The sequence below is a fragment of the Cetorhinus maximus genome, chromosome 20 (genome assembly GCF_964194155.1).
Source record: "Cetorhinus maximus chromosome 20, sCetMax3.hap1.1, whole genome shotgun sequence".
In the NCBI taxonomy this organism is placed as follows: domain Eukaryota; kingdom Metazoa; phylum Chordata; class Chondrichthyes; order Lamniformes; family Cetorhinidae; genus Cetorhinus; species Cetorhinus maximus.
Genome location: NC_135898.1, coordinates 49,040,382 through 49,065,289, shown reverse-complemented (window position 1 = coordinate 49,065,289; position 24,908 = coordinate 49,040,382). Strand labels below are relative to the sequence as shown.

General features: G+C 44.2%; 1 protein-coding gene across 1 annotated transcript in view; it reads left to right on the top strand.

Moving 5' to 3' along the window:
- Window positions 1-24,908, top strand: part of LOC144694594 (uncharacterized) — a 229,988-nt gene that overhangs the window by 104,261 nt on the left and 100,819 nt on the right. Inside the window, exons 9-11 of the mRNA XM_078565196.1 lie at window positions 2,129-2,207; window positions 4,095-4,213; window positions 4,899-5,024. Of these exons, the coding sequence (XP_078421322.1) occupies window positions 2,129-2,207; window positions 4,095-4,213; window positions 4,899-5,024 (324 nt within the window). The remainder of the gene's footprint in view (window positions 1-2,128; window positions 2,208-4,094; window positions 4,214-4,898; window positions 5,025-24,908) is intronic.

Here is a 24,908-nt window from a genome sequence, read left to right as displayed (position 1 = left end):
AAATAAATAAAAATTAAGAATAAGAAAAAAGGGGGGGGGAATCAGAAAGGGGTGGGGATGGAGGAGAGGGTTCATGGTCTGAAGCTGTTGAACTCAATGTTAAGTCTGGAAGGCTATAAAGTGTCTAATCTAAAGATGAGGTGCTGTTCCTCCAGTTTGCGTTGAGCTTCACTGGAACATTGCAGCAGGCCAAGGACGGACATGTGGGCATGAGAGCAGGATGGTGTGTTGAAATGGCAAGCGACAGGAAGGTCTGGGTCATGCTTGCGGACAGACCGAAGGTGTTCCGCAAAGCGGTCACCCAGTCTGCGTTTGGTCTCTCCAATGTAGAGGAGACCACATTGGGAGCAGTGAATGCAGTGGGCAAATTGAAGAAGGTGCAAGTGAAGTGATGCTTCACTTGAAAGGAGTGTTTAGGCCCTTGGATGGTAAAGAGGGAGGAAGTAAAGGGGTAGGTTTTGCACCTTCTGCGATTGCATGGGAAGGTGCTGTGGGAGGGGGCTGAGGTGTCGGGGGTGATGGAGGAGTGGACCAAGGTGTCCTAGAGGGAACGATCCCTGTGAAATGCTGATGGGGGAGTTGGTGAAGGGAAGATTTGTTTGGTGGTGGCATCATGCTGGAGTTGGCGGAAATAGCGGAGTATGATCCTTTGAATGTTGAGGCTGGTGGGGTGAAAAGTGAGGACAAGGTGGACCCTATCATGGTTCTGGGAGGGAGAGGAAGATGTGAGGGCAGAGGCGTGGGAGATGGGTCGGACACGGTTTAGGGCCCTGTCAACCACTGTGGGTGGGAAACCCCGGTTAAGGAAGAAGGAAGACATCTCAGAAGCACTGTTTTGGAAAGTGACATCATCGGAACAGATGCGACGGAGGCGAAGTGTGTAATTATGTTCCAAGATTGATTTCAAGACATCACCAAGATTCACCATGAGTTTCCAACAGTGCTTTTGCATTACACACAACTAGTCAGCAAAAGGATTATAAAACATTGTTGTCTGCAAGATACTTTACACTTGTTGAAGAGCTGTTATAACATAAGCCTGTATTTTGCAGTCAGTGACAAAACAATGGTGCTCTCCACTGCTCTCAAAGAAAGCTACCCACAAAGATCTAGTGATCTCTGTGGCGTTGATTTCACCTGTCCCAATGTTAGTCTGAATTTGGCACCAAGTCAAGGAGCTATCCATGCGTCCAGCAACAGTGATGTCATCAAGCTGGGTAAGTCAGCAATCGCATTGAAATATTTTCACAGGCAGTAAACCCAGGAAATAAAATGCACTGATCATCCTTCACTTTTCATGATATCATTTTACAGAGACCAAAATGAAGATTGGGACATACACATGGGATGAAGGTAGAAGTTGAAATACCATAAACTTAAAGAAGTATATGTTTTACCAAACAAAAGCAAAAAATCCTGGAAAAACTCAGCAGGTGTGACAGCATCTGTGAAGAGAAAGACAGAGTTAACGTTTCAAGTCCAAATGACTCTTCTTCAGAGGAGTCTTACGCACTCGAAACGTTAACTCTGTCTTTCTCTCCACAGATGCTTTCAGACCTGCTGAGTTTTTCCAGCAATTTTGTTATTGTTTCAGATTTCCAGCATCCGCAATATTTTGCCTTTATATATTTTACCAATTTGTGGGAACTTTTTATCTTAATGGAGAAATTTGACATTCCTCAAATAAAGCAGTTTTCAGGGTCAGAGATGTGGTTCAAAAGTAATTATGAACTTAGTATGCTGTTAAAAGCAAGTTGTGCTTCATTCAGCAAGGTTTTTTTCAAGGATTTTTATAGCGATACCAATGGTGTAAAAAGACAAGTTCTGTCAGCTTTGTGATTTCTAATTGATTCTGGTCTGGGGGTATCTTGGCACCTGAGTGAGAGGCGTATAATCACTGACAGCTAGCCACTTCTAGATCTTGCGTTTAGCTGCATATGAGCGGACTCCAGATGTTGTAATTAGTTTCAAAGGTTTAATGAAAGTGAACACTTGATAGTTTCACCATTATTAATACTGCAATGTCCAGAAATATTGCCTAGGTATCAGTAATTGATCTCCAGGTGGTCTTATTCAAATGTGTTTTCAAACTTATTTGTTAACCTTTCTGTCTGTTTTTGCCTTACAGACTCATTTACTTTCATGTATTGAGGCTACAAAACAACTTGAGCATCAGCTTTTCCAAGTTCAGAACAGTATTTTCGAAGGTCAGTTAGCTTGTGTGTTGATTATTTTCTTATTATAAAAATGCCTTTTGAAACAAATAACCACCATCCTTTTTAGTTGTCGTTTGGATGTGAGCATAGCTGGCGAGGCCAGTATTTATTTTCCATCCCTAATTTCCCCTAAGAAGCTGATGGTGAATCACCTTCTTGAAGTCTACATGATGTAGGTACATCTGCAGTGCTGCTAGAGAGGGAGTTCCAGGATTTTGACCCAGTGACAGTGAATGAGTGGCAATGTAGTGTGTGACTTGGAGGAGAGCTTAAAGTTGATGATGTTCCCATGCATTTGCTGCCCTTGTCCTTTCAGGCCATAAGGAGCCTTTGCGATTTGCTGCAGTGCATCTTGTAGATGGTACACACTGCTGCCACTGTATGCCAATTGTGGAGAGAGTGAATGTTTAAAATGGTGGATAGGATGCTAAATAAGTGGGCTGCTTTGACTTGGATGGTGTTGACCTCTTGAGTGCTGTTAGAGCTGCACTCATACAAGCAAGTGGAGAATATTCAATCACACTCCTGAGTTGTAGAGAATTGACAGGCTTTGGGAAGTCAGGAGGTGACTTATTTGTTGCAGAATTCCCAGCCTCTGTCCTGCTCTTGTAGCTAAATCCTTAACCTATTTAAAATTACCTTTTCCTTCTGAAGATGTAAACAATGGCATCCAATATGGTTCTATTAGCTCAGCCCACATTGTCCAGAATTTGCAATTCTACAGCTACCTCATATCCAATGGTTACCCAATGGTCCACCTCCAACAATGACCGTGCCAGAGTTTACTTGATGAATGGGAAGATACCTCATTTACATGAGCCAGATGACTGGAAGATCCAGTTTGGGTGCATCTCCAGTACCCACTTGCCCATTTTGACTAGAAGTGGCGGTGTATGCCAGTGGTGGTAGTGGATTTCGCAGATACATGCTCTACCACCCCTCCTGAAACAACAGATGCTGGGAATTCTGTGGCAAGTTCTCACCAACTTACTGTCTAAAGCCTATCCGCCATCAACAAGGCACAAGTCAGGAATACGATGGAATACACTCCACTTGCCTGGATGAATGCAGCTCTAACAACACTCAAGAAGCTTGACACCAACCACTCATCCCACTGAGCAACAAGGCAGATCTGGGTGAACTTAGAAATAGCATTTCTTTTAGTTCCTCGGGGACCCAGACCATTGCCTGGCCTGGACTCAATTTTGGGGCCCACATGCATGTTTGTGGAGATCCGTATGCCACACCTAACTATATAAACAGCCGCCATTGTAATTTTGGGTCCCCTTCAAGGTTCAACAGCATCAACACCCAGCTTTTGAAATCTTGCCCCCACTCCCCCTTCCCAGCATCATCTAATGCCGTTCTGCTGGAATTACAGTAGGAAAGCAGCAAAATATTTATCTCAATGTTTGTTAGCCAGTAGACAATACACATCCAGTAGGTTAACTTCTAATTATTAATGTAACTCCCTGAAGAAGTTTCTCATCTTTTGATTGGCGCCTTCCTCAAATTATAACCAAGATTAGCAATTTACAGTGTGATGGAGCATGGGCTCAAAGCCACACATTATAATTCTATGACCTAGTGCATTCTAACAGTGAATCTATGATCTAGGCACAATTTCCCATTGTCTCCTGCTGTCACAGCAGTTATTTACCTCTCAGCATTCCCCAGGACAAAATCAAGAAATACTTCTTTCCTTATTGGACTACAAATATATACTGATGGCAGAAATAGACATGAATACATTCCCAAAAGTGATCTCTTTATATAATACCAAACACATTACTTTTGTTCCAATCTGTCTTGGGATAGTTCATCATACTAGTGGAAATCAGATTATTTCTATTCATTTTTAATTGGTGTTTTTCACAGATTTTGATTTATACTTGGAAAATCACAAGACTTGGCTGGTTTCCAAGAATTTCCAGAATAACAGAGATGACCCTGCTTATTGCGCTGAGGAACTTGAAATACAAACTATAAATAAAGAAGTAAGCAGTTTGATATTTCCGTGTTTAACCTTGAGGGAGACACTGCAGGGAGATACTGCAGAAGTGTGAGTTGCCTCACTCTCCACTGTTCTGCTGATTTGACAGCACCAATTTGTTCAAGTTCTTACCCTGGTATAGTGCCATACAATAGGAAGAGGAATTGGTTTTATTTAATTTCCTTTCAGCAATGTTTTAATGTGCTGTTTTGTCCCTATCCAAATCTGTACCTTGTTAACAATAATCTCTAGAGCATAGTTAAAAGTTTCTGAAACCAGAATTTGTGGGTTTGAAAGCACTATAACTAATTTGAGAAAATAATTTAAAACTGGACTCAAATACCACACATACTGATTAATTGAGCCAATATAAATATTGTTATAATAATAAATTTATATTCGATCTGTAAATAGAACTCTGCATGGTGGAAAGTTAAATCATGTCATCACTGAAGTACTGCAAATTTAGGACAGATGTGTTAATTTAAGGGAGTGCAGCATGATGAGTGTACATTTTTTTTAATCTAACGAAAAGTAACAGCTAGTTAGAAATGTCTGCATTCAATCTTAATCTGTGAGACCATCTGTAGTTGTAAATTGAGCAGAAACGTTAGAGGATAATATCTGTAATATTTCAAACAGCATTATTGGAACTCTGTATGTGGATGTTAAGCTCTATTTGTTTTCAGTTCACAGGGAAACAGCAGATCTTTAAGCAGTCAATGGCACAAATTGTAACAGAGTTAGCCCTCGTAAATCAACACAAAGAAAGCTTGCTACAGCAGCTGAATGAACAGGAGAAGTCTCTGCATCAGGTAGAGTGACTAGAAACAATTGATGTGCAAATTAATATACATGACATACATTTGCTCAGACACGTTGACTCAAATTATCAAAGCAGATTAATAAATACACTGTTCAAAACAAAACAGATAGACATATGCACTTGGCTTATTTTGAATTTCAGATTCCACTTGAAAGCCAAGTTCACTGAAGCTGAACTCAAAACTCAAAATCTGTGGTATGTAAAATAAAATTGGCAGCAGTTCTGTTTGATGCTCTTTAGTGTTGTTGAAATAATTTAGATCGGATATATATATCTCAGCAGTACAAGGCTCTCTTTTCCTCCGCCAGTGATCAATTGGAAATGTCACTAGCATAGGCAAAAACAAAATACTGCACCAGCTGTGAATCTGAAATGAAAACAGAAAGCGCTGGAAATACTCAGCAGGTCAGGTAGCATCTGTGGAGAGAGAAACAGTTAATATTTCAGGTCAATAACCTTTTGTCAGAACTGGAAAAAGCTAGAGATGTAATAGGTTTTAAGCAAGTACAGAAGCAGGGAAAGGGGGAGCAGGGTAAGAACAAAAGGCAAGATCTGTGATAGGGTGAAGTGCAGGAAAGATTAAATGGCAAAAGGGATGATAGTGCAAGGCAAAAGGAGATGGGAATGGAACAAATAAAGAAACAAAAATGGGTCTAGAAGAGCTGTAAATGGGAATGGCAGAATCATCACCAATGGCTGCTGTCCGAAAAATTGGGGTAGAGGTTATGATAATCATGAGCTGTGGTGCAGATTCTACCATTCCTATTTACACATTCTCTAAACCCACCTTTTGTTTCTTTACTTGTTCTGTTATCATCTCCTTTTGCCATACACAATCATCTCTTTATCATTTAATCCCTATAGCCTTCCACCCTATTGCAGACTTCCCGATTTGTTCTTATTCCTTTTCCCACATTCCTTGCCTTTGTACTTGATGTTACATCTGTAACCTTCTCCAGTTCTGATTAAAGGCGACTGACCTGAAATGTTAACTCTATTTCTCTCTCCACAGATGCTGCCTGACCTGCTGAATGTTTCCATCATTTTCTGTTTTTATTTCACCAGCACAAGGCTGCCTACGCTCCCATCCCACCAAGCTGCTGCTTAGAAGGAGCAATCACTCAATATGAGATGCCTTACACATACCTTTACTCTTAGGAGCTTTCCCGTGTCTTAGTGACATATGAGGTAGACAAAGCACGTGCTTATGCCTGTTCTATGTCTAGATTTTCCGGGAACAGGTCGCTAGCCTGTTGCCAGAGGCTATAGCTTGAGAGGCACCACTCCACAGGATGGCATCATCAGGAAGCTGTCTGTCCTGTCCCGCCGGGTATCGTGGATGAATTGTTAAAAATATTTGTAAAAAAGAATTGAACACTCTGCCTATGTTGTTGGAGATGACTTACTTTGCACCACACATGGACTTTGGATTAACTGTGGTTGTGTGTGTGTGTGTGCGCGCGCGCGTGTGTGTGTAAATGGTTTGAGCTCTTTCATGTCCCACTGCATGTGGGTGAAGAATTTTATTTCTAATAATTGTTAAATTGTTGCTATTGGGCCAAATTTAGGCAATGTTTTTGAGAAACTTGTGATTTTCCTGTGTACTACAACCAAGCAAAGCCTAAAAATAAAAAAAAGCAAAATACTGCGGATGCTGGAAATCTGAAACAAAAACAGAAAATGCTGGGAAAACTCAGCAGGTCTAACAGCATCTGTGGAGAGAAAAACAGAGTTAATGTTTTGAGTCCGTATGACTCTTCATAAGAGAGGCTCTGAAGAAGAGTCATACGGACTCGAAATATTAACTGTGTCTTTCTCTCCAGATGCTGTTAGACCTGCTGAGTTTTTCCAGCATTTTCTGTTTTTGTTCCTAAAAATAGGAAGTTATGGTGGTGGTGTTATTTTGTTACTTAATAAATGGTTAGTGCCTATTTTGTATATAATTATCATTTGCTATAAACTGAAAGACATCACTTCCAAATTGTGTACTGTCCATTGCTCCTAAATTGAAGCACTCACCAGATAGGCGGTTGAAAGGGATAAAGGAATCACTCTGCAAAGAAGCACTATTTTCCTGTGCAACTCACAACCTCAATGATATTTGAGAACCCCATATTTGTCAGTAAATAAAACAGGCCTACTCATTGAACAACTTCAAGTTGCCTATAGAATTGACTAAATGCTGTGCCTGTACCAGCAGTTACTACTAGATTGCTAGATTTAACTATGATCATGATATTATGAACTTTGTAAGTCTTCAAAGAATCTGAATAAAAAAATGAAGAAATTTTAAAGCCAAGTAAACCTAGATAACCAACAAATTATTGTGCAAAATAGTAATAAGATAGTACAGAATCGAGAAAGAGGGGGCACAGATTTACAGTAATTGACAAAAGAAGCAAAAGCGATATGAGAAAAAAACTTCTTCACGCAGCAAGTACTGCCTGAGGGTGTGGTGGAGGCAGATTCAAAAGAAGCATCAAATGGGATTGAGACTGTTACCTAAAATGAAAGAATGTGGAGGGTTACTGGAAGAAGGTGGAAGAGTGGCACTAAGGGAACTGCTGATTTGGACAGCCAGTGCAGACACGATGGGCCGAATGGCCTCCTTCTGCGCTGTTACGATTCTGTGATTCAGTGCAATTAGGTGCAAACACCTTCAGCTGCTTCACCAGTTACTTTCCTTCTGTTATGATCCCAGCTGAGGCTACCCCTGGACAAGCCTGATCCCAGAATGGGACCCAGCTTGACAAATCCTAACTTTTATTTTTGTTTAGATATGTGGAGAGTAGCTACTGAACAGAGGCACAGGGGTCAGCTGATGAACTTCTAACAAAAGAATAAAACATTTATTCAACAAGAAAAGATTAACTATATTACAATACTCCTTCACCCACACTTATACCTTTAAGGATGTATATGGATTTGTAAGGATAACACAAGTTGCAAAAGCTATATTGTACTCTAATGTACACAGTAAGTACCCAGTCCATGTAAACCCATGGCACCCTGTGGCCGTACACACCATACTCTGAAACCAAGTGACAGATGCCACCTCAACCAGATGCTATGGATCTCTCCTCAACTCCTCCAGACGCTTGTCACACCGTGAGCCAACCGGTCTCACTGCACTCCGTCTTTCACACGAGGGTTTCCAATCTCCACTCTCCAAGGACTCACTTTGGAATCTTTTACCAAATCAATGTTTTCTCTCTGATGCCTTCCACAAGGGTTCATCTCCAAGGTTTTGAACTCTCCTTCCGATATTCCTCTTCCCTGGGTCACCACATGCATTCAAGCTGTCTTCCACGCACTCTCTTTCACCAACTCAGCCGTCAACATCCCACCACTGTTTCACAAGTCCATAGCAAAGGGTTACAGACCTTCAGCCATCTCTTTGGACTTTCTTGCCTCTTGCAAGCTGTTCTTTAAACCTGCTTTCTGCAGCTTTTGTCTCTTTAAATATGAAGCTTGGAGCCTTTCTCTCTGTCCCTCACTCTTAACTTCACCTAAAGGACCTTTTCCCAGGTTCCTGTCCTTCCTTTGACCAGAAGGTCATCTTTGGACTTTCCCCTCTTCCACTCCCCTGGACTTTTGGGGTTTTGCCTAGCTTGGCACTTGCTATCTGCTCCCTTTTAGACTGTTTTTGCTTCACAGCTGTCTTCAAACCAACTGAACTCAAACAGCTTCCAAAACAAACTACTGTTTTCCTTCTGTGTGTGTCTATGGGAGGGGACCTGCTTCTCTGGCCCCTTGTTGCTAGGCATTCCAATCCTTCTACCCTTGTATATTTACCTTTACCTTATAGGAGTCGTAAAACTCCTCATTAGAAATGCAAGCACATTTTTAAAGTGAAACTGAAACTCCATTTGTCGTTTCTTAACACACACACAGAAATACAAATCAAACTTAAACTTTAATGCTAAAATTCATTCCTAATACCTACAACTATCAATATAACTAACTTAAATTATCCCTATTTCCTGACACCTTTCATCGTAAGGTCAGAAGTGGGGATGTTCACTGATGATTGCGCAATGTTCTGCACCATTCACGATTCCTCAGATACTGAAGCAGTCCATGTCCAAATACAGCAAGATCTGGACAATATACAGGCTTAGGCTGACAAGTGGCAAATAACATTCACGCCACAAAAATGCCAGGCAGTGACCATCTCCAACAGGAGAGAACCTGCCCCTTGCCCCTTGACATTCAAGGGCATTACCATCGCTGAATCCCTCACTCAACATTCTGGGGTTACCATTGACCAGAAACTGAACTAGATACACATAAATACTGTGGCTACAAGAGCAGGTCAGAGGCTAGGAATCCTGCTGCGAGTAACTCACCTCATGACTTCCCAAAGCCTGTCCACCATCTACAAGGCACAAGTCAGAAGTGCGTTGGAATACTCTCCACTTGCCTGGATGAGTGCAGCTCCAACAACACTCAAGAAACTTGACACCACTCAGGACAAAGCAACCTGCTTGATTGGCACCCCTTCCCCAAATATTCACTCCCCCCACCACTGATGAACAGTGGCAGCGGTGTGTACCATTTACAAGATGCACTGCAGGAACTCATCAAGCCTCCTTGCACAGCACCTTCCAAACCTACGACCGCTACCATCTAGAAGGACAAGGGCAACAGATGCATGGGAACACCACCACGTGGAAATTTGCCACTCACCGTCCTGGCTTGGAAATATATTGCCATTCCTTCACTTTCGCTGGGTGAAAATCCTGGAGCTCCCTCCCTAACAGCACTGTGGGTGTACCTACACCAGATGGACTGCAGCGGCTCACCACCATCTTGTCAAGGTCAATTAGAGATGGGATATAAATGCTGGCCTAGCCAGCGATGCCCACATCCCGTAAATGGCTAAAAAAGAATGGAAACAAAAATATTAATTATTGCTTGCATTTCATGTCACATTATTTCTTTTAATCCTTGATAAATCTCTATTTAGTGCAGTGCAGACATCTCAAAAACTGTCCATCATTGAGTTTTATGTAGGAGAATTACTCCCTGAGCAAATATGGCCTTCTGCTGAGAACCCTTCTTCCCCTCCTCCCTCTTCCAGCAATTTGTCCTGCTCTACAGAATCTCTATTCATTCTCCAGGTCAAACTGTATTCCAAGGGGAACACCTATTAGTGCACCTATGTCTGGGTGCAATTGATTTGTGCAAAAAGCTTGAAGTCAGCAAAAGGTCCTTCAGCTCCCGTCACATCATTCCCTGTAGACTTTTGCAACTTGAAACAACTATAGAAAACACCAAACATTTGTAGAATCGTAGCAACACCAGAAAAAATAAGCTGGAAACTAACTTGTAAGTAGTTGATGATGCCTTTAAGTAGCATTGGTGGGAGAGGGTCAACTGTGCGAGGTGAACAGAGGGCATTAGCTGGAGCATTGAACTCCAAAATGGCCCCATTGACATCAAATCAGCATTACACACTCATTAACATGCAATCTGCTTGATCTGCATTCTTCTAGAAGACATTCACTGCAGACATGCTAATTGTATCACTAACATGGCACCCTGTGCAATTTACTGCAGAAGTCCGTGGATGCCATTTTAGAACTCTAAAGGTACATGTAGTACCTGAAAACCATCACAAAGAGGCCCAATTCCACGCCCATAGAGTACAAAATCGTTGAGGTTATTCTAAACCTTTATAAAACACTGGTCATGCCTCAGCTGGAGTATTGTGTCCAATTCCGGACACCACACTTTGGCAAGGATGTCAAGGCTTTGGAAAGGGTGCTGAAGGAATTTACTAGTCCCTTAGTCCTGGTACAATACATCAGTTATGTGGAGAGACTGGAGAAACTGGAGATGTTTTCATTTGATTAGAGAAGGTTAAGAAAAGATTTTATATAGTTGTTCAAAACCATGGACAATTATGACACAGTAGATAAGGGGAAACTGTTTCCAGTGGCAGAAGGATCAGTAACCAGTGCGCACACATTTAAGGTGACCGGCAAAAAATTCAGAATTGACATGAGCAAATGCGTGTTTCCACAGTGATTTGTTGTGATCTGAAGTGCGCTACCTGAAAGGGTGGTAGAAGCAGATTCACTCGTAACATTCAAAGGGGAATTAGATAAATAATTAAAGAAAAACATTGCAAGGCTATGGGGAAAGATCAGAGGAGTGGAATTAAATGGATTTCTCTACCAAAGACCTGGTACAAGCATGATGGGCCTATGTTTAAGGGAATTCTTCCAATGTCCTGGCCATTGTCTTAGTACTATTTGTGGCACTTTGCTGTGCACAAATTGACTGCAGTGTATACCAATGTAACACCAGTGACTGTACTTCAAAAGCAACAATGAGCTGTGTAGCACATTGCGACAACCTGATGGCATGAAATCTGCTGTATAAATGCAAGTTTTTCCTTCCTTCTTCCTCCAAAACCACCGAGAAGGTGAACAGATGACCTGTTCCATCGCTTCTGCAGTGCATCTCCTGACCCAACCATTATGAGTTATATGGGAACATCCTGATGTATCTTGCCTTCTGATTTTGTCTCCCTCCAATTAGCCAAATCCCAGTAATAATGCCATTTGCCACTCCTGTACTACTGCAATTTAGCAGAAAGCAGTTGATGTGTTGCAAAAAAATTCAACTGTGAGAAAGTAAAAATACATATGAAAGTATTGAAATGCTTATTAAAAATGATATTGAAATGTGTTATAAAGCATTGTGCTTGTCTGGAAACCTTAAAATACAAACACTACATATGTTGCATATCTACACAGCTGCTGTTTTGTTGGTATGCTTAGCTCTGTACCACAGCTCACACCTTACTGTGCGAAAATGTAATTTAGTCCACAGGAGTCTTCACAAAGAATAGGAGCTTGTTTATAGGCAAGTAATGACTTGTACTTTCAGCTGTTTCTTGGTGAAGTTCTAGTAATTTATTCAAAACATCCTCCAAATGTAACTGAAATGACAAAGATTTCATAACAGAGAAGGAAGCCACTTAAGAGGTCCCTGCTGGGTGGAGGGAATCATGTTTTAACATAGAATGGAGAATGAAGCAACCTTTTGATGCAAAGGCTGAGAATAGGCCTCTTGCTATCACAAAGAAACCAAGTGTGGCTTCAGTAAGTGTAATACTTCAAGCTGCTTATCTATTTGCTTTTTATTCAAAATATGTATTATCATCCATTATCTATTGCAAAATTTATATCCATGATCTGATATTTCAGATATGATTGGCTAAACTGTAGTTGTGTGAATGGAATAATTGGCACTGTTGGGAATTGACTCTAGAGACAGCTGCAGTGTTGAGGAAATTACATCAGACAGCAATAGTGCAGAATAACACACAGTCATTCTGTAACCCTTAGGACAATAATTTTAACAGTGCAGTCCTCAAAAGCAGGACACTGCATGAAAAGAATGTTTGGAACAATTTGGGAAAAAAATGCACAATGTTACAGTTATAACCTAAAGGATAATAGCTTATCAAGTATAACTTCCACACTGTACTGAGGCTTACCAAACGATATATTTATGGAGAAGGTTTAGCACTGACTATAACAGTATTATTTTTCAACAATAAAGGGCTGGATTTTACTCCCCCTGCCTGCCGCCAGTATAATTGAGCGTGGGGATGCGGGGGTGCATATAAAATAAAGTGGGTGGCCTTCTCACCATTTTCCTGCTTGCCACCTTTCTCCCATATTACCTGATAAATTCAGATGAGGGAGTTTATTTATAATGCACCCCCAGACATTTGTGGCCCCTATCACAGCTTCCAAAAGGGTCGAAAATCATTGCACGCCTTTGCTTCAAGCAATCATGACTCGTTGGGCTGAGTTTTCCCAGCAACATGGAAACTGATTTGAAAGCTGGGGGAGTAGGCCGGAAAAATGTGGGGAAGCTGCATCGGGATGGCTCTGAACACCTTCCCGCCTCTGAGAGAACTTCCCAGTGGCAGACTCAGAACAAAGTCATCAGCCCCATTACGAAGGGGCTGTTTTCCAAAGACAGCAGTTTCCCGCTATCAGAGTGCCCCCCTTTAAATGTGGAGGCCAGCAACTCTGTGGAGGCAGCCTCCCAGTGGCAGGCCAGGGGCCAGGAGCCAGAGATTCTTTGCCTCAATGAAGGAACCTCTAGGATGATAGGCCACAGCAGCTTCCAAAAACAATCCTGTGGAAGAGGAATCCCTCCAAACTGATGTCCATACCACCTCTGGGCCTCCTGATTCTCAAAGTTGCAGAAGGCATCCAATAGAACCACCATATTGTTGCGCACTTGCAGTCACCTTTCTGCCTCAGCAGCGCCCACTTCTCCCAGTGGGGCTGCCAGCCAACCTTTGCTACGGGGTCCTTTGATTGGGCCTCGGCCTCACGATCACATCCATCATCCTTAATAAGGTGGCCTCCTGGAAGGATGCACATAGACATTGTCTCCATGTTAACTGATTCAATGTCTTTGTTCTTTCTTTCAGCATCAGCGGAGCAGGGCCAGGAGGAGGAGCAGCGGGGCCCCCTCTCACACCTGAGGGCCCTGAAGTCACGGACTCACCAGCGTCACACCATCTCTGCCAGGCAGGCACCAGCGCAGATACTAGCACCTCGGTGGGAATTAGAACATTGGCTAGTGTCTCGGGGCACAGCAGTGAGGGAACTTCACAGTCGCTGGAGGAGCTGGCAGAGACAGAGAGTGCCCATGGTGCCAGCAGTTGGAGAACTGCAGGGGACCAGGCACATGCTCAGTCCGTGCCTGATGATGTCCCTCTGGAGTCGTCCGGAAATGCGGCCGGGTGTGCAGGAGCATCTGGTGGAGATACATGAAGCTATGCTTGGCTTGGTGTCCGTGGTGGAGGAGTCAACGCAGACTATCGCCGAAGCAATGAGCCTTGTGGCCGAGCGTCATGCGTCCTCCATGGAGAGAGTGGCGACTCTCGTGGAGAGGCTCTGCCAGGAGACCAATTGGGGCTTCCTGGGGATGCGCTCAGACCAGCAAGCCCTCACATTGGCATTGACCTCAGCTGGTATTGCCAATGTGGGAGAGGGACCAGGCACCAGGTTTCCCAGCTCAGTGCCCATCCATCCACAGTGAGCAGGGAGGTCCGAAGTGACCTCACGTCAGTGCAGAAGCTGCCTGTTGTCTCTGCGGGCACCTCTCAGGGCGCTCCGAATGAGGGGGGCAGCTCCATCGCCCCTCTGCCAGTGACCGGTGAGGCTGCAACGACTGGGGAGATGCCAGCTGTGGAACTGGCAGCTCCCTCCCAGGCAGGGCCAGCACAGGCTCCACGGGCCAGAGGACGACCGCCAAGGTCATCGAGGCCAACAGGACAGCAGAATGAGCAGGCTGGCTCAGATGCCACTCCCAGCGAGGGATCAGCACTAAGATGTAGCACCTGAAAAGGTAAACATAAGGCACCTTAGGCACACCATGAGTTTATCACTGGTGCTTTTATGTTGGCCCGCAATGAGGTCTTTGAGTTGGTGTGATGTTGAACACCTTTGTCATTTTGTTTTCTTAAGTTCCTTTGGTTGTAATATTAAATTCAGACATGTCACCATGGCTGAGGGTGCCTCTTTTCTTCTGCAGGTGGATGGTTTCCAAAAATGTTATGAGTGATTTGTGGGACATTCAGCTTTATTAACAAGACCCTTAGTTAATGTTCCTATCCAGACAGATTTTGTACTTAGGTATTTAGTATGGAACCTGCAGCCCAGGCTTGTCCTAGAGGTCCATATGTAGTGTGCTAGCTGAAGGTTCGTTGGATTAAAGCCTCCCAGGTGTACCTGACTCCCTGGAGTATGCCCGGGTCAGCGTCTATCCCCTCAGCATTTACCAGTCCGTGCTCATCCTCGGACTCACTGCTGGACTCATTGTGTGCAGTTGTAGCCACTGCGCCTATGTCTTCATTGTCCACAGCGTCCCCCCTTTCTAGGGCAAGATTGTGGAGAGCGCAGCATGCAACCACTATCAGCAACACACGATCTGGGGGTTACTGGAGTGCGCCCCCTGAGCGGTACAGGCATCGGAAGCGCATCTTGAGAAGACCTTTGTGGAGGCGTGGCTCCTATTGTACCACTGCTCAGCTTCTGATCTTGAATGGCAGAGAGGGGTCATGAGCCACCTTCTGAGGGGATAGCCCTTGTCACCCAGCAGCCATCTATCCAGCCAGGCTGGAGCAGTGAAGAGCCCCGGCACCTGGGAGTGTCTGAGGATGTAGGCATCGTGGGAGCTGCCTGGGTACCTTGCACAGACTTGTAGAATCAGCATCCTGGGATCACACACTAGCTGCACATTCATGGAGTGGACGCCCTTCCTGTTGACAAAGGCACCGGGCTCACCTGCTGGTGCCTTGATGGCCACATGTGTACAGTCTATAGCACCCTGGACGCGGGGGAAGCCAGCAATGGCCGCAAAGCCTCTGGCTCGCTGTATCTGGCTTGCCTGGTCCCAACGGTAGTAGATGAAGGTCAATGCACACCTGAACAGAGAACATCTGTATCCTGCTTGACACAGCTGTGGACAGCTGATTGGAAGACACCGCAAAGTTCATCCACTGACCCCGGGAAGGAACCAGAGGCATAGAAGTTGAGGGCAGCTGTGACCTTTAGAGCCACTGGCATGGGGTGTCCACCCACACAGTTAGGGGAGATCTCAGGCCCAATCATCTGACAGATATAGTTGACTGTCTCCCTTGAGAGAAAGAGCCTCCTTTGGCACTACACCTCAGACATATTGAGGTAGCTGCTTCGCTGCCTGGATACCCTGGCAGCAGGATAGTGGCGTCTTCTGCGGCCCCTTCCACTTTTGACAACCTCTTGGCCCTGCACCCCTTGTGCCTGCACTTGACCTCCCAAAGGTGGCTCCCCTGGAGGCTGAATGTGCATTCCTGGCCTCCTCCCCCTTCTAGCCCTCCCTTTCTCCTCAGAGGAGGTGCCACCAGTGGAGAGTTCAGCTCCCATTCCCAGGCTAAGGGAAACCTGCAGGCCCAAAAAAGATTCCTCACTGCAGAGTGTTGACCTGAGGGTTGTGAGTCCAGACAAAACAGCTGATATGCATTTTGAAGTATGGCAGATCACACATCAGAAACTTTGGAAAAACAATATTTGACAGAGCACACTCGCGAACCCACTGAGCCCTCTTATCCCACCCGTGGATTAGGTTTATACAAATGTGTCCTGCCCATTGCGCCCGTGCACCAACCTGAAGATTGCATGGGTGCCAAAAAAAATCACCATCGATTGGCATCTCAAGGACCTTCAGTGGCCTGTTAATTAGTGGCGGGCGTGCGTCAGAGATCAACGCATGCCCACCCAACAAAATATCGCGATGGCGCGCGGTAACGTCGGGACGCTCGCCCAACGTCACCGCGTGCCAATGGGAAAATTCTGGCCATGGAGACGCATTCCCAGTCTCCCTACGGAAATAAAAAGCCAGAAGCCCCGCAGCAATATAACACTGGGAGCAGCCTTAATTGATTCAGAGTGGGGCTCCTGCCCCCATCTGGGAAGAAGTCCTGCCCTAGAGAGCAGCTGACCAATCTGATTGACCAACAGCTCTGTAGTCCTAGCAGCGCCAGGATCAAGTGGTGGCCATTGCTGGGACTAGAGGCAGTCCCAGAGAAAGAAGGTTGCTGGGGCCCGAACTTAAAGCTAAATCATTGAGTTTGGACACTGGCTGGCAAACCTCAGAGAGTGGAATGGCTGGAGGAGGATGGGGGGGTGGGGGGGGGGGTGGTTTGGGTTTGAGGGGCCAGGAGGGAGTATTAAAGGGGGAGGAAATTTTATCTTGCAGGCGTGGTGCCTCCAATTGGTCCAGGGGACCCCCACCCCAAAGGATGTAACCCCCTTCCTGCCCGACAGCAGCCTGTACAATGAAAGTTGCTGGGCTACTCGCCTTCCCTCTGGCCTCCCCTTCCACATGTAAAATACTGGCAGGGTTGGAATGAGGCCATTAGTTGGCTGCTTAAGGGCCTCAATAGGCCTAAGAGCAGGTGGGCTGCCTGACTCTTTCCCTGGCTGGATTTTGCAGTCGGCGATGAAGCCACAGTGCTCACCACTTACCTTGAAGAAAGCTGCCCACAGCGATCTAGCTAAAATCTAAGTTATCTAATGCCAGTTTAAATCTGTCAAAAAGATCTCCAGGCATCTAACAGTAGTGATATCAACAAGTGGAGTGAGTACCGTGGCTTCACGGTTTTCAAAGACAGCAAACCAGTAAGTTAAAAGCGTTGACTCGTTGCACTGTTAGTTAAGTTTTTCAACTCTGTTGATGATTATGTTAGTGAAATAAGTGATTATGTTTGGATTGTGATAGAAGTTGAAATATTAAAAACAATCTTCAAAAAATTATTTTAAAATTATGTGGATTTTTTTTAACCATCATGGAAAAAGTTGACATTCCACAAATATGAAATTAGCTTTTCAGAGCCAGTCAGGATGTTCAGCAGTAATTATAAACTTAGAACACTGTTAAAAACCTAGTTACCCATTCATCGAGGTATGACTTTTTCTAAGGTATTTACAGTGGGACTAACAGCATAAAAGTGGAAGTTTTCGTCAATTCACTGATTGATTAGGGATTGTACTCTGGGGAAACCTCAATAGTGCACTCTGAGGAAGCATCAAATCACTGACAACGACTTTTGGATTTCTCTGTTATTCTGCACAAGTTGCTGTGGAGTACTGACGGTGACTGCTGATACTTTAGTTGTCATTGCCAACGCAAAACCAGTGCCATCTTTTTTTCCCAAATGCTGATCATCCTGTTGACTATTTCAAGTATTCTCTTTTTATAACATAATGCTCTATGCCATATTATTAACGTAGCTCCAATAGCCATCACACAACCTGGGAATATGATGACAATGGTGCCACAAGTGAACATCACCTTGAATAGACCCTAAATCAAGAAAAATATCTACTTTTCAATCTTTTGCAGCCAGAAACATTCAATTTCTCTAGATGGAGAAAAGACTATTATCCAGGTTTTGTTTTGTGGCCTGTGACTGAAATATATGACCCCTAGTGGCGGAATAAATGGTCCTTGTTGCCTTTCTGCGTTCATGTTGTCATACACACTTGTCTCCAAATCCCTTTCATCATAGCACTACCAAAGCCACATTGGAACTTTATGAACACTTTAATATTTGTAGCACAGAAACAGGCCATTTAGCTAAACAGGTACATGATTTGTCTTCATCGTATTTAAAGAGCTGCTACTTTAGTAAAGGGGAAATACAAAGAGGAAAGCAAGATTACAAAGATTTGATCTGTTATCTTCCTTTTTATTGATTTATTTAACAATACGATCTATAAAGAACATAATTGCACTGTAAAAGGATCATAAACAACTGACCCTAATGACGTGGTTTGACACACAGTAAAGGAACCTTTACTTTGTATCATGTCAGCATATCTACCCTTTTCAATTCAATGTATGTAGTGCTCATAGTAAATATGGTTATCAAAAAACCTTGGGATGAAAAGAAATTGTCCAGAATCTATGTTAAGAATAAAAGATTTTTCACATGCCCTTACAGTAAAAGACTTGCATTAATTATAGTATCAATTATCATGTCTTTGAGAAACATCTCAAAAGCAAAGAGCAAATTACTTTGAAATTCTGTCCTCATTGTTATGTTGGCAAATTCAACAGCCATTTTGTACATTGCAAAACCCCAGAAATAACAATGAGATGCATGATTAATTAATTAAGTTTTAGTTATGTTGATTAGGGGAAAGAGGAGAGAAGAGAGGAGGAGGAAATGGGGCAAAAGAAGATGATATTGAACATGGGGGTGCCCCTGCTGCATGACGAGGTGGTCTCCTCCCACCACCCTCCAGGAAGAGGACCTCGCTCCTCTCCCTCATGGGCGACAGGGCTGTGACTCCCCTGTGCCATCTTGGGTGGTGCAATGGCAGTCTTTGGCGCACCTTTACTTCAGGACAACCAGCAGCCTCAGTGTTGGCCCCCTTGGGTGTCTGCAAACTGCCTCCATTCTTGCCCCACTAGCATCAATTACGAACATACGAATTAAGAGCAGGAGTGGGCCACTCAGTCTCACAGGCCTGATCTGCCATTCAGTAATATCATGGCTGATCTGATTGTAACCTCAACTCCACATTCCCACCTACCCCCAATAACCTTTCACCCCCTTGCTTATCAAGAATCTATCTAGCTCTGCCTTAAAAATATTCAAAGACTCTGCTTCTACTTTTGAGGAAATGAGTTCTGAAAACTCACTACCCTCTGAGAAAAGAAATTTCTCCTAATTCCTGTCTTAGATGAGTAACCCCTTATTTTTAAACACCCTCTCCACATCTACCCTGACAAGACCCTTCAGGATCTTAAAGGTTTCAATCAAGTCACCTCTTACTCTTCTAAACTCTAGCTGATACAAGCCTAGCCTGTCCAACCTTTCCTCATAAGACAACCCGCCCATTCCTGGTATTAATCTAGTAAACCTTCTCTGAACTGCTAATCCAATTACGTTCTTCCTTAAATAAGGAGACCAATATTATACACGGTACTCCTGATGTGGTCTTGCCAGTGCCCTGTACAACTGAAGCATAACCTCTGTTCTGTATTCAATTGGACAGGAAACTGAGTGTGCTAATAGCTACACTAACAACCAATTTAAGATAATCAGTCGAGCTTGGTTAATTTACGCTTGCTAGAAGCAACATACATTCATGGGACAACAGGGACCCATTCTCCTGAAAACAAAAGGAATATGTTCAAGCCTTGCACCTTTTTTGAATTATCCAAGTGCTTGGGGAGCCTATAGTTCCCCATTACTTTTTCCATGGCAATGCGTCAACCAATCAGAGTTGACTTGTCAATCAGTCAGCACCCTTCTCTCTTGTGATATAAATTACTGTGATCATTTGTAATTTGGCATCCTTGCATTTGTCCCAATGAGTGCAAGATGAAAGCTTCTACAACGTGTCCCTCTTTCAGCAATATTCAAGCTCTGTGCTGCCAAGAGACTGTTTGGACAGGAAACCTATCTCCATATCAATTATGGGCTCACCCCTGGGAAAATCTGAAGCTTAAGTCAGTTACCCACTGAAGTGGGTTTCTGACACAAAAACAGACCTGGGTCCTGTTTCCCATTCCCAAGGGGAAAGTCCAGCCTCTGTTACAGGACTCTAGGGAAACTCCTTACTGGTTTTTGAACAATGCCTCTTTGACATCATCAGAACCACTGGAAAATGGGGCTGGATTTTATGGCTCCTTGCCAGGTGTGTTTTTGGCAGGGGCAGCACATAAAACATGTCGGGTGCTCAGCCCACTGCCTTACTGTCCACCTGGGATGGGGGGGTGGGGGTTGGGGGGTGGGTGGCGTGGGGGGTGCTGGCACGTAAGCCACCCAATAGGCTGCATGCTCTTAGGTCTATTAAGGTCATAACTGCCTTTAACAATTAATTGACAATTAAGATCCTCAGTCGCCTCCACTGCCAGTGGCAGGCAGGCCAGAGTGCAAAGGCAGTTTTTAGAACGGCTTCTTTGAAAATGCAGGAAGGAAGGAGGGGCTCATCAATTGGAGGGTGCACTGGGGGTACTCTGAGATATCAGCACCCCTCCTCCCTCTGTTCCTTCCAGCCTGTTCTCCGAAACCTGGGCCCCTTCCCTAGGCTCTACAATCCCTCCCCGCCCTAAAAGCCCAGAAACTTACCTGTTTCCAGTTGCTTTGATCTTCTTTCCGGGGATGCCTTGTAGTCCCAGCAGACCCTGCTCAGTAGCCCTGGTGCTGCTGGGACTGATAGAGCTGCCAGCCAATCAGATTGGCTGGAAGCTTTCGAGGATGGGACGTCTGTCCACTGAGTGGCAGAAGTCCGACCCTCAGCCTGCTTAATCCTCTCCCAGTGTGTTATTGTTGTGGGGCAGCCTTTTTGATTTTCCTTCCATTCAGTCCGTGGTTTAATGACTCATCCAAAGGATGGAAGCTCCAACAATGCAGCACAACCCCAATGTGGAATATTAACCTATTTCAGATGCTCAAGTCTTGGAGTGGAGCTTGAACCTGCGGCCTTAACTCTGAGATAAGAGTGCCAAATTTTGCATTCAAGCAAAATTGCTATCTCATGAAGAAACGTATTGGGAAGTTTACTGTAGAAAAGTAAATTCTGGTTGATACAAGAGCAAAATACGGATTCTGGAAACCTGAAATAAAAACAGAAAATGCTGGAAATACTCAGCAGATCAGACAGCATATTTGGAGAGAAACGAAGTTAACATTTCAGATCTGTGATCTTTCATCAGAACTCAGATTCCAAATCAAATTCCAGTTGACACTGAGTAAATCAGTATTTCATCTCATTGCTATGAACATGTGACATTTATTTAAGCAAATAACTTTTTACTGGATTTTTACAAAATTTGCCAGGTAATGTCTTCTATTTGCAGAAACTGTTACAAGTAAACTAATTAAGAACCATTCAACTATCCATAAACAAAGGGCCATTCAAAATTAACTTTCCCCTTGATATTTAAAAATGCTTTGCTGTATTTTCACCAAATCGATCAATGTGTTCTCTTTAGTATTAGTAATTGTTTTAAAAATTGAATGTTTTAGAAATATCCTTCTATAACTGTATCAATGTTGGTTTACTCTGCAATAAGTTTTCTTAAAAAAACATTAAAAATATTTTTTGTATTAGTCCTGGCTTGCTCATGAAAATGGAATTGATGCAATTTTTCTGGTTACGTTTGCACTTGATGAAAGGATGACTCTCAAATATCGCTCAGTTTTGTAAATAACTTGATGCTTAAAGTATTGTTTTGCAAGTTAAACCTCTGTGGCATTTATGATTTTGGACCAGTTTTAAACCATAGTCCAAGGAATCCCTGAGATCAGGATTTTACTTGAAGATGGAATTTGAGAATGAAATATCTTATTCAAAACCCTTATGGTCCCACTTGCTTTTAGCTTGGTATTTTTTTGAACAAATTGCAGAAGACATTTGCGAAGTTTATTTGGAGTGATAAATGAATCCAAAGTTATTTATATTCTAGTGCAGATTAATAAAAGGCCAATATGCTACAGTATGAGTTTCCAAACATGGCTGTGCCATTATTTACAGATAATAAGTAAAAGTTTGACTCTTGTGGTGGAAGTTGATGGGAAAATTAACTCAGTGCACTGCCTAGTGGCTGGTTATGCAACAGTACTGGAAGCAAGCTATTTGATCACCAATACAAGGAGGAATGCAATGAGTGGGGAGTAAGGTTTTTTTTTTATTTTAAATTGCTTTGAAATAGTTCCCAGGTGATCTGGCAGCTTTTCTGTTTTCAACACCATTCCAGTGGTTCTGTGATATCTGCATCCCTGTGGGATTAATCAGTACAAAAGTATCCATAATGAAGCTCTTGTTCCAACTAGCATCGGAAAGTGCTGGCCCGCAGGAATTAGAAGAAATAAATGAGACGGAGCTCTGCATTTCTTGCCCGGACTTCCGAACCAGGCCTCTTCAGAAATGCGGGGCGTACATTCTTCGTAGGGCAAGATCATTGGGGACGCCAAGCCACGCCCACTTTTTACAGCACTAACTGCCATATTTTGTTAAGTCCTCATTCACTAACACACTGAAAAGCTTTGGGACATTTAAGTAGCTTTTCACAGTGTTAGTGAATAAGTATGAATGAGGTAAGTGGGTAGGGTGGCACATGACATGGTGGGTAGGGTAGGGTGGTGAGGTTGGGTTGGGGGGAGTCAGTAGATTGGGAGGGTCCGAGGGTCGGGTGGGGGTCAGAGGGTTGGGGGGTTCGGAGGGTTGGGGGGAACGGAAGCAGTCAATGGGGAGTCCAAGGGGAGGCGATGGCGTAGTGGTATTGTCACTGGAACCAGGAATCCAGAGACCCAGGGTAATACCATCACAGCAGATGGTGGAATTTGAATTCAATAAAAGTCTGGAATTAAAAGTCTAATGATGACCATGGAACCATTGTCGATTGTTGTAAAAACCCATTTGGTTCACTAATGTCCTTCAGTGAAGCAAATCTGTCATCCTTACCTGGTCTGACTCCAGACCCACAGCAATATGGTTGACTCTTAAATGCCCTCTGAAATGGCCTAGCAAGCCACTCAGTTGTAACAAACCACTGCACAGTCACAAAAAAGGAATGAAACCAGACGGACCGCCCAGCACCGGAAACGACAACAGCAATCTCAGCCCTGTCGAACCTGCAAAGTCCTCCTTCCTAACATCTGGGGGCTAGTGCCAAAATTGGGAGAGCTGTCTCACAGACTAGTCAAGCAACAGCCTAACATAGTCATCCTCACGGAATCATGTACCAGACACCACCATCACCATCCCTGGGTATGTCCTGTCCCACCGGCATGACAGGCCCAGCAAAGGTGGCAGCACAGTTGTATACAGTCGGCAGGGAGTTGCCCTGGGAGTCCTCAACATCGACTCCGGATCCCATGAAGTCTCATGGCATCAGGTCAAACATGAGCAAGGAAACTTCCTGCTGATAACCACATAGCACCCTCCCTCAGCTGATGAATCAGAACTCCTCCATGTTGAATACCACTTGGAGGAAGCACTGAGGATGCAGAATGTACTCTGGGTGGGTGACTTCAATGTCCATCACCTAGAGTGGCTTGGTAGCACCACTACTGACCGAGCTGGCCGAGTCCTGAATGACATAGCTGTTAGACTCGGTCTGCGACAGGTGGTGAGGGAGCCAACAAGAGGGAAAAACGTGCTTGAACTCATCCTCACCAACCTGCCTGCCACAGATGCATCTGTCCATGACAGTATCGGTAGGAGTGACCACCACACAGTTGAAGCATCACCTCCACATTGAGAATACCCTCCATCTTGTGTGGCATTACCAACATGCTAAATGGGATAGATTTCGAACAAATCTAGCAACTCAAGACTGGGCATCCATGAAGCGCTGTGGGCCATCAGCAGCAGCAGAATTGTACTCTAACATAATCTGTAACCTCATGGCCCAGCATATCCCCCACTCTAACATTACCATCAAGCCGGGGGGATCAACCCTGGTTCAATGAAGAGTGCAGGAGGGCATGCCAGGAGCAACACCAGGCATACCTGAAAATGAGGTGTCAACCTGGCAAAGTTATAACACAGGACTACTGCCAAACAGCATAAGCAGCAAGTGATAGACAGGGCTGAGCGATCCCACAACCAACAGATCAAATCTAAGCTCTGCAGTCCTGCCACATCCAGTCGTGAATGGTGGTGGACAATTAAACAACTCGCTGCAGGAGGAGGCTCCACAAATATCCCCATCCTCAATGATGGAAGAGCCCAGCACATCAGTGCAAAAGATAAGGCTGAAGTGTTTGCTATAATCTTCAGCCAAAAGTGCCGAGCGGATGATCCATCACGGCCTTCTCTGGAGGACCCAGCATCACAGATGCCAGTCTTCGGCCAATTCGATTCACTCCACATGATATCAAGAAACAGCTGAAGGCGCTGGATAGTGCAAAGGCTACGGGCCCTGACAACATTCCGGCAATAGTACTGAAGACTTGTGCTCCAGGACTTGCCGCGCCCCTAGCCAAGCTGTTCCAGTACAGCTACAACACTGGCATCTACCTGGCTATGTGGAAAATTGCCCAGGTATGTCCTGTACACAAAAAGCAAGACAAATCCCACCAGGCCAATTACCGCCCCATCAGTAAAGTAATGGAGTGGGTCATCAACAGTGCTGTCAAGCGGCACTTGCTTAGCAATAACCTGCTCACTGAAGCCCAGTTTGGGTTCCGCCAGGGCCATTCAGCTCCTGACCTCATTACAGTCTTGGTTCAAACATGAACAAAAGAGCTGAACTCCCGAGGTGAGGTGAGAGTGACTGCCCTTGACATCAAGGTAGCATTTGACCAAGTATGGCATCAAGGAGCCCT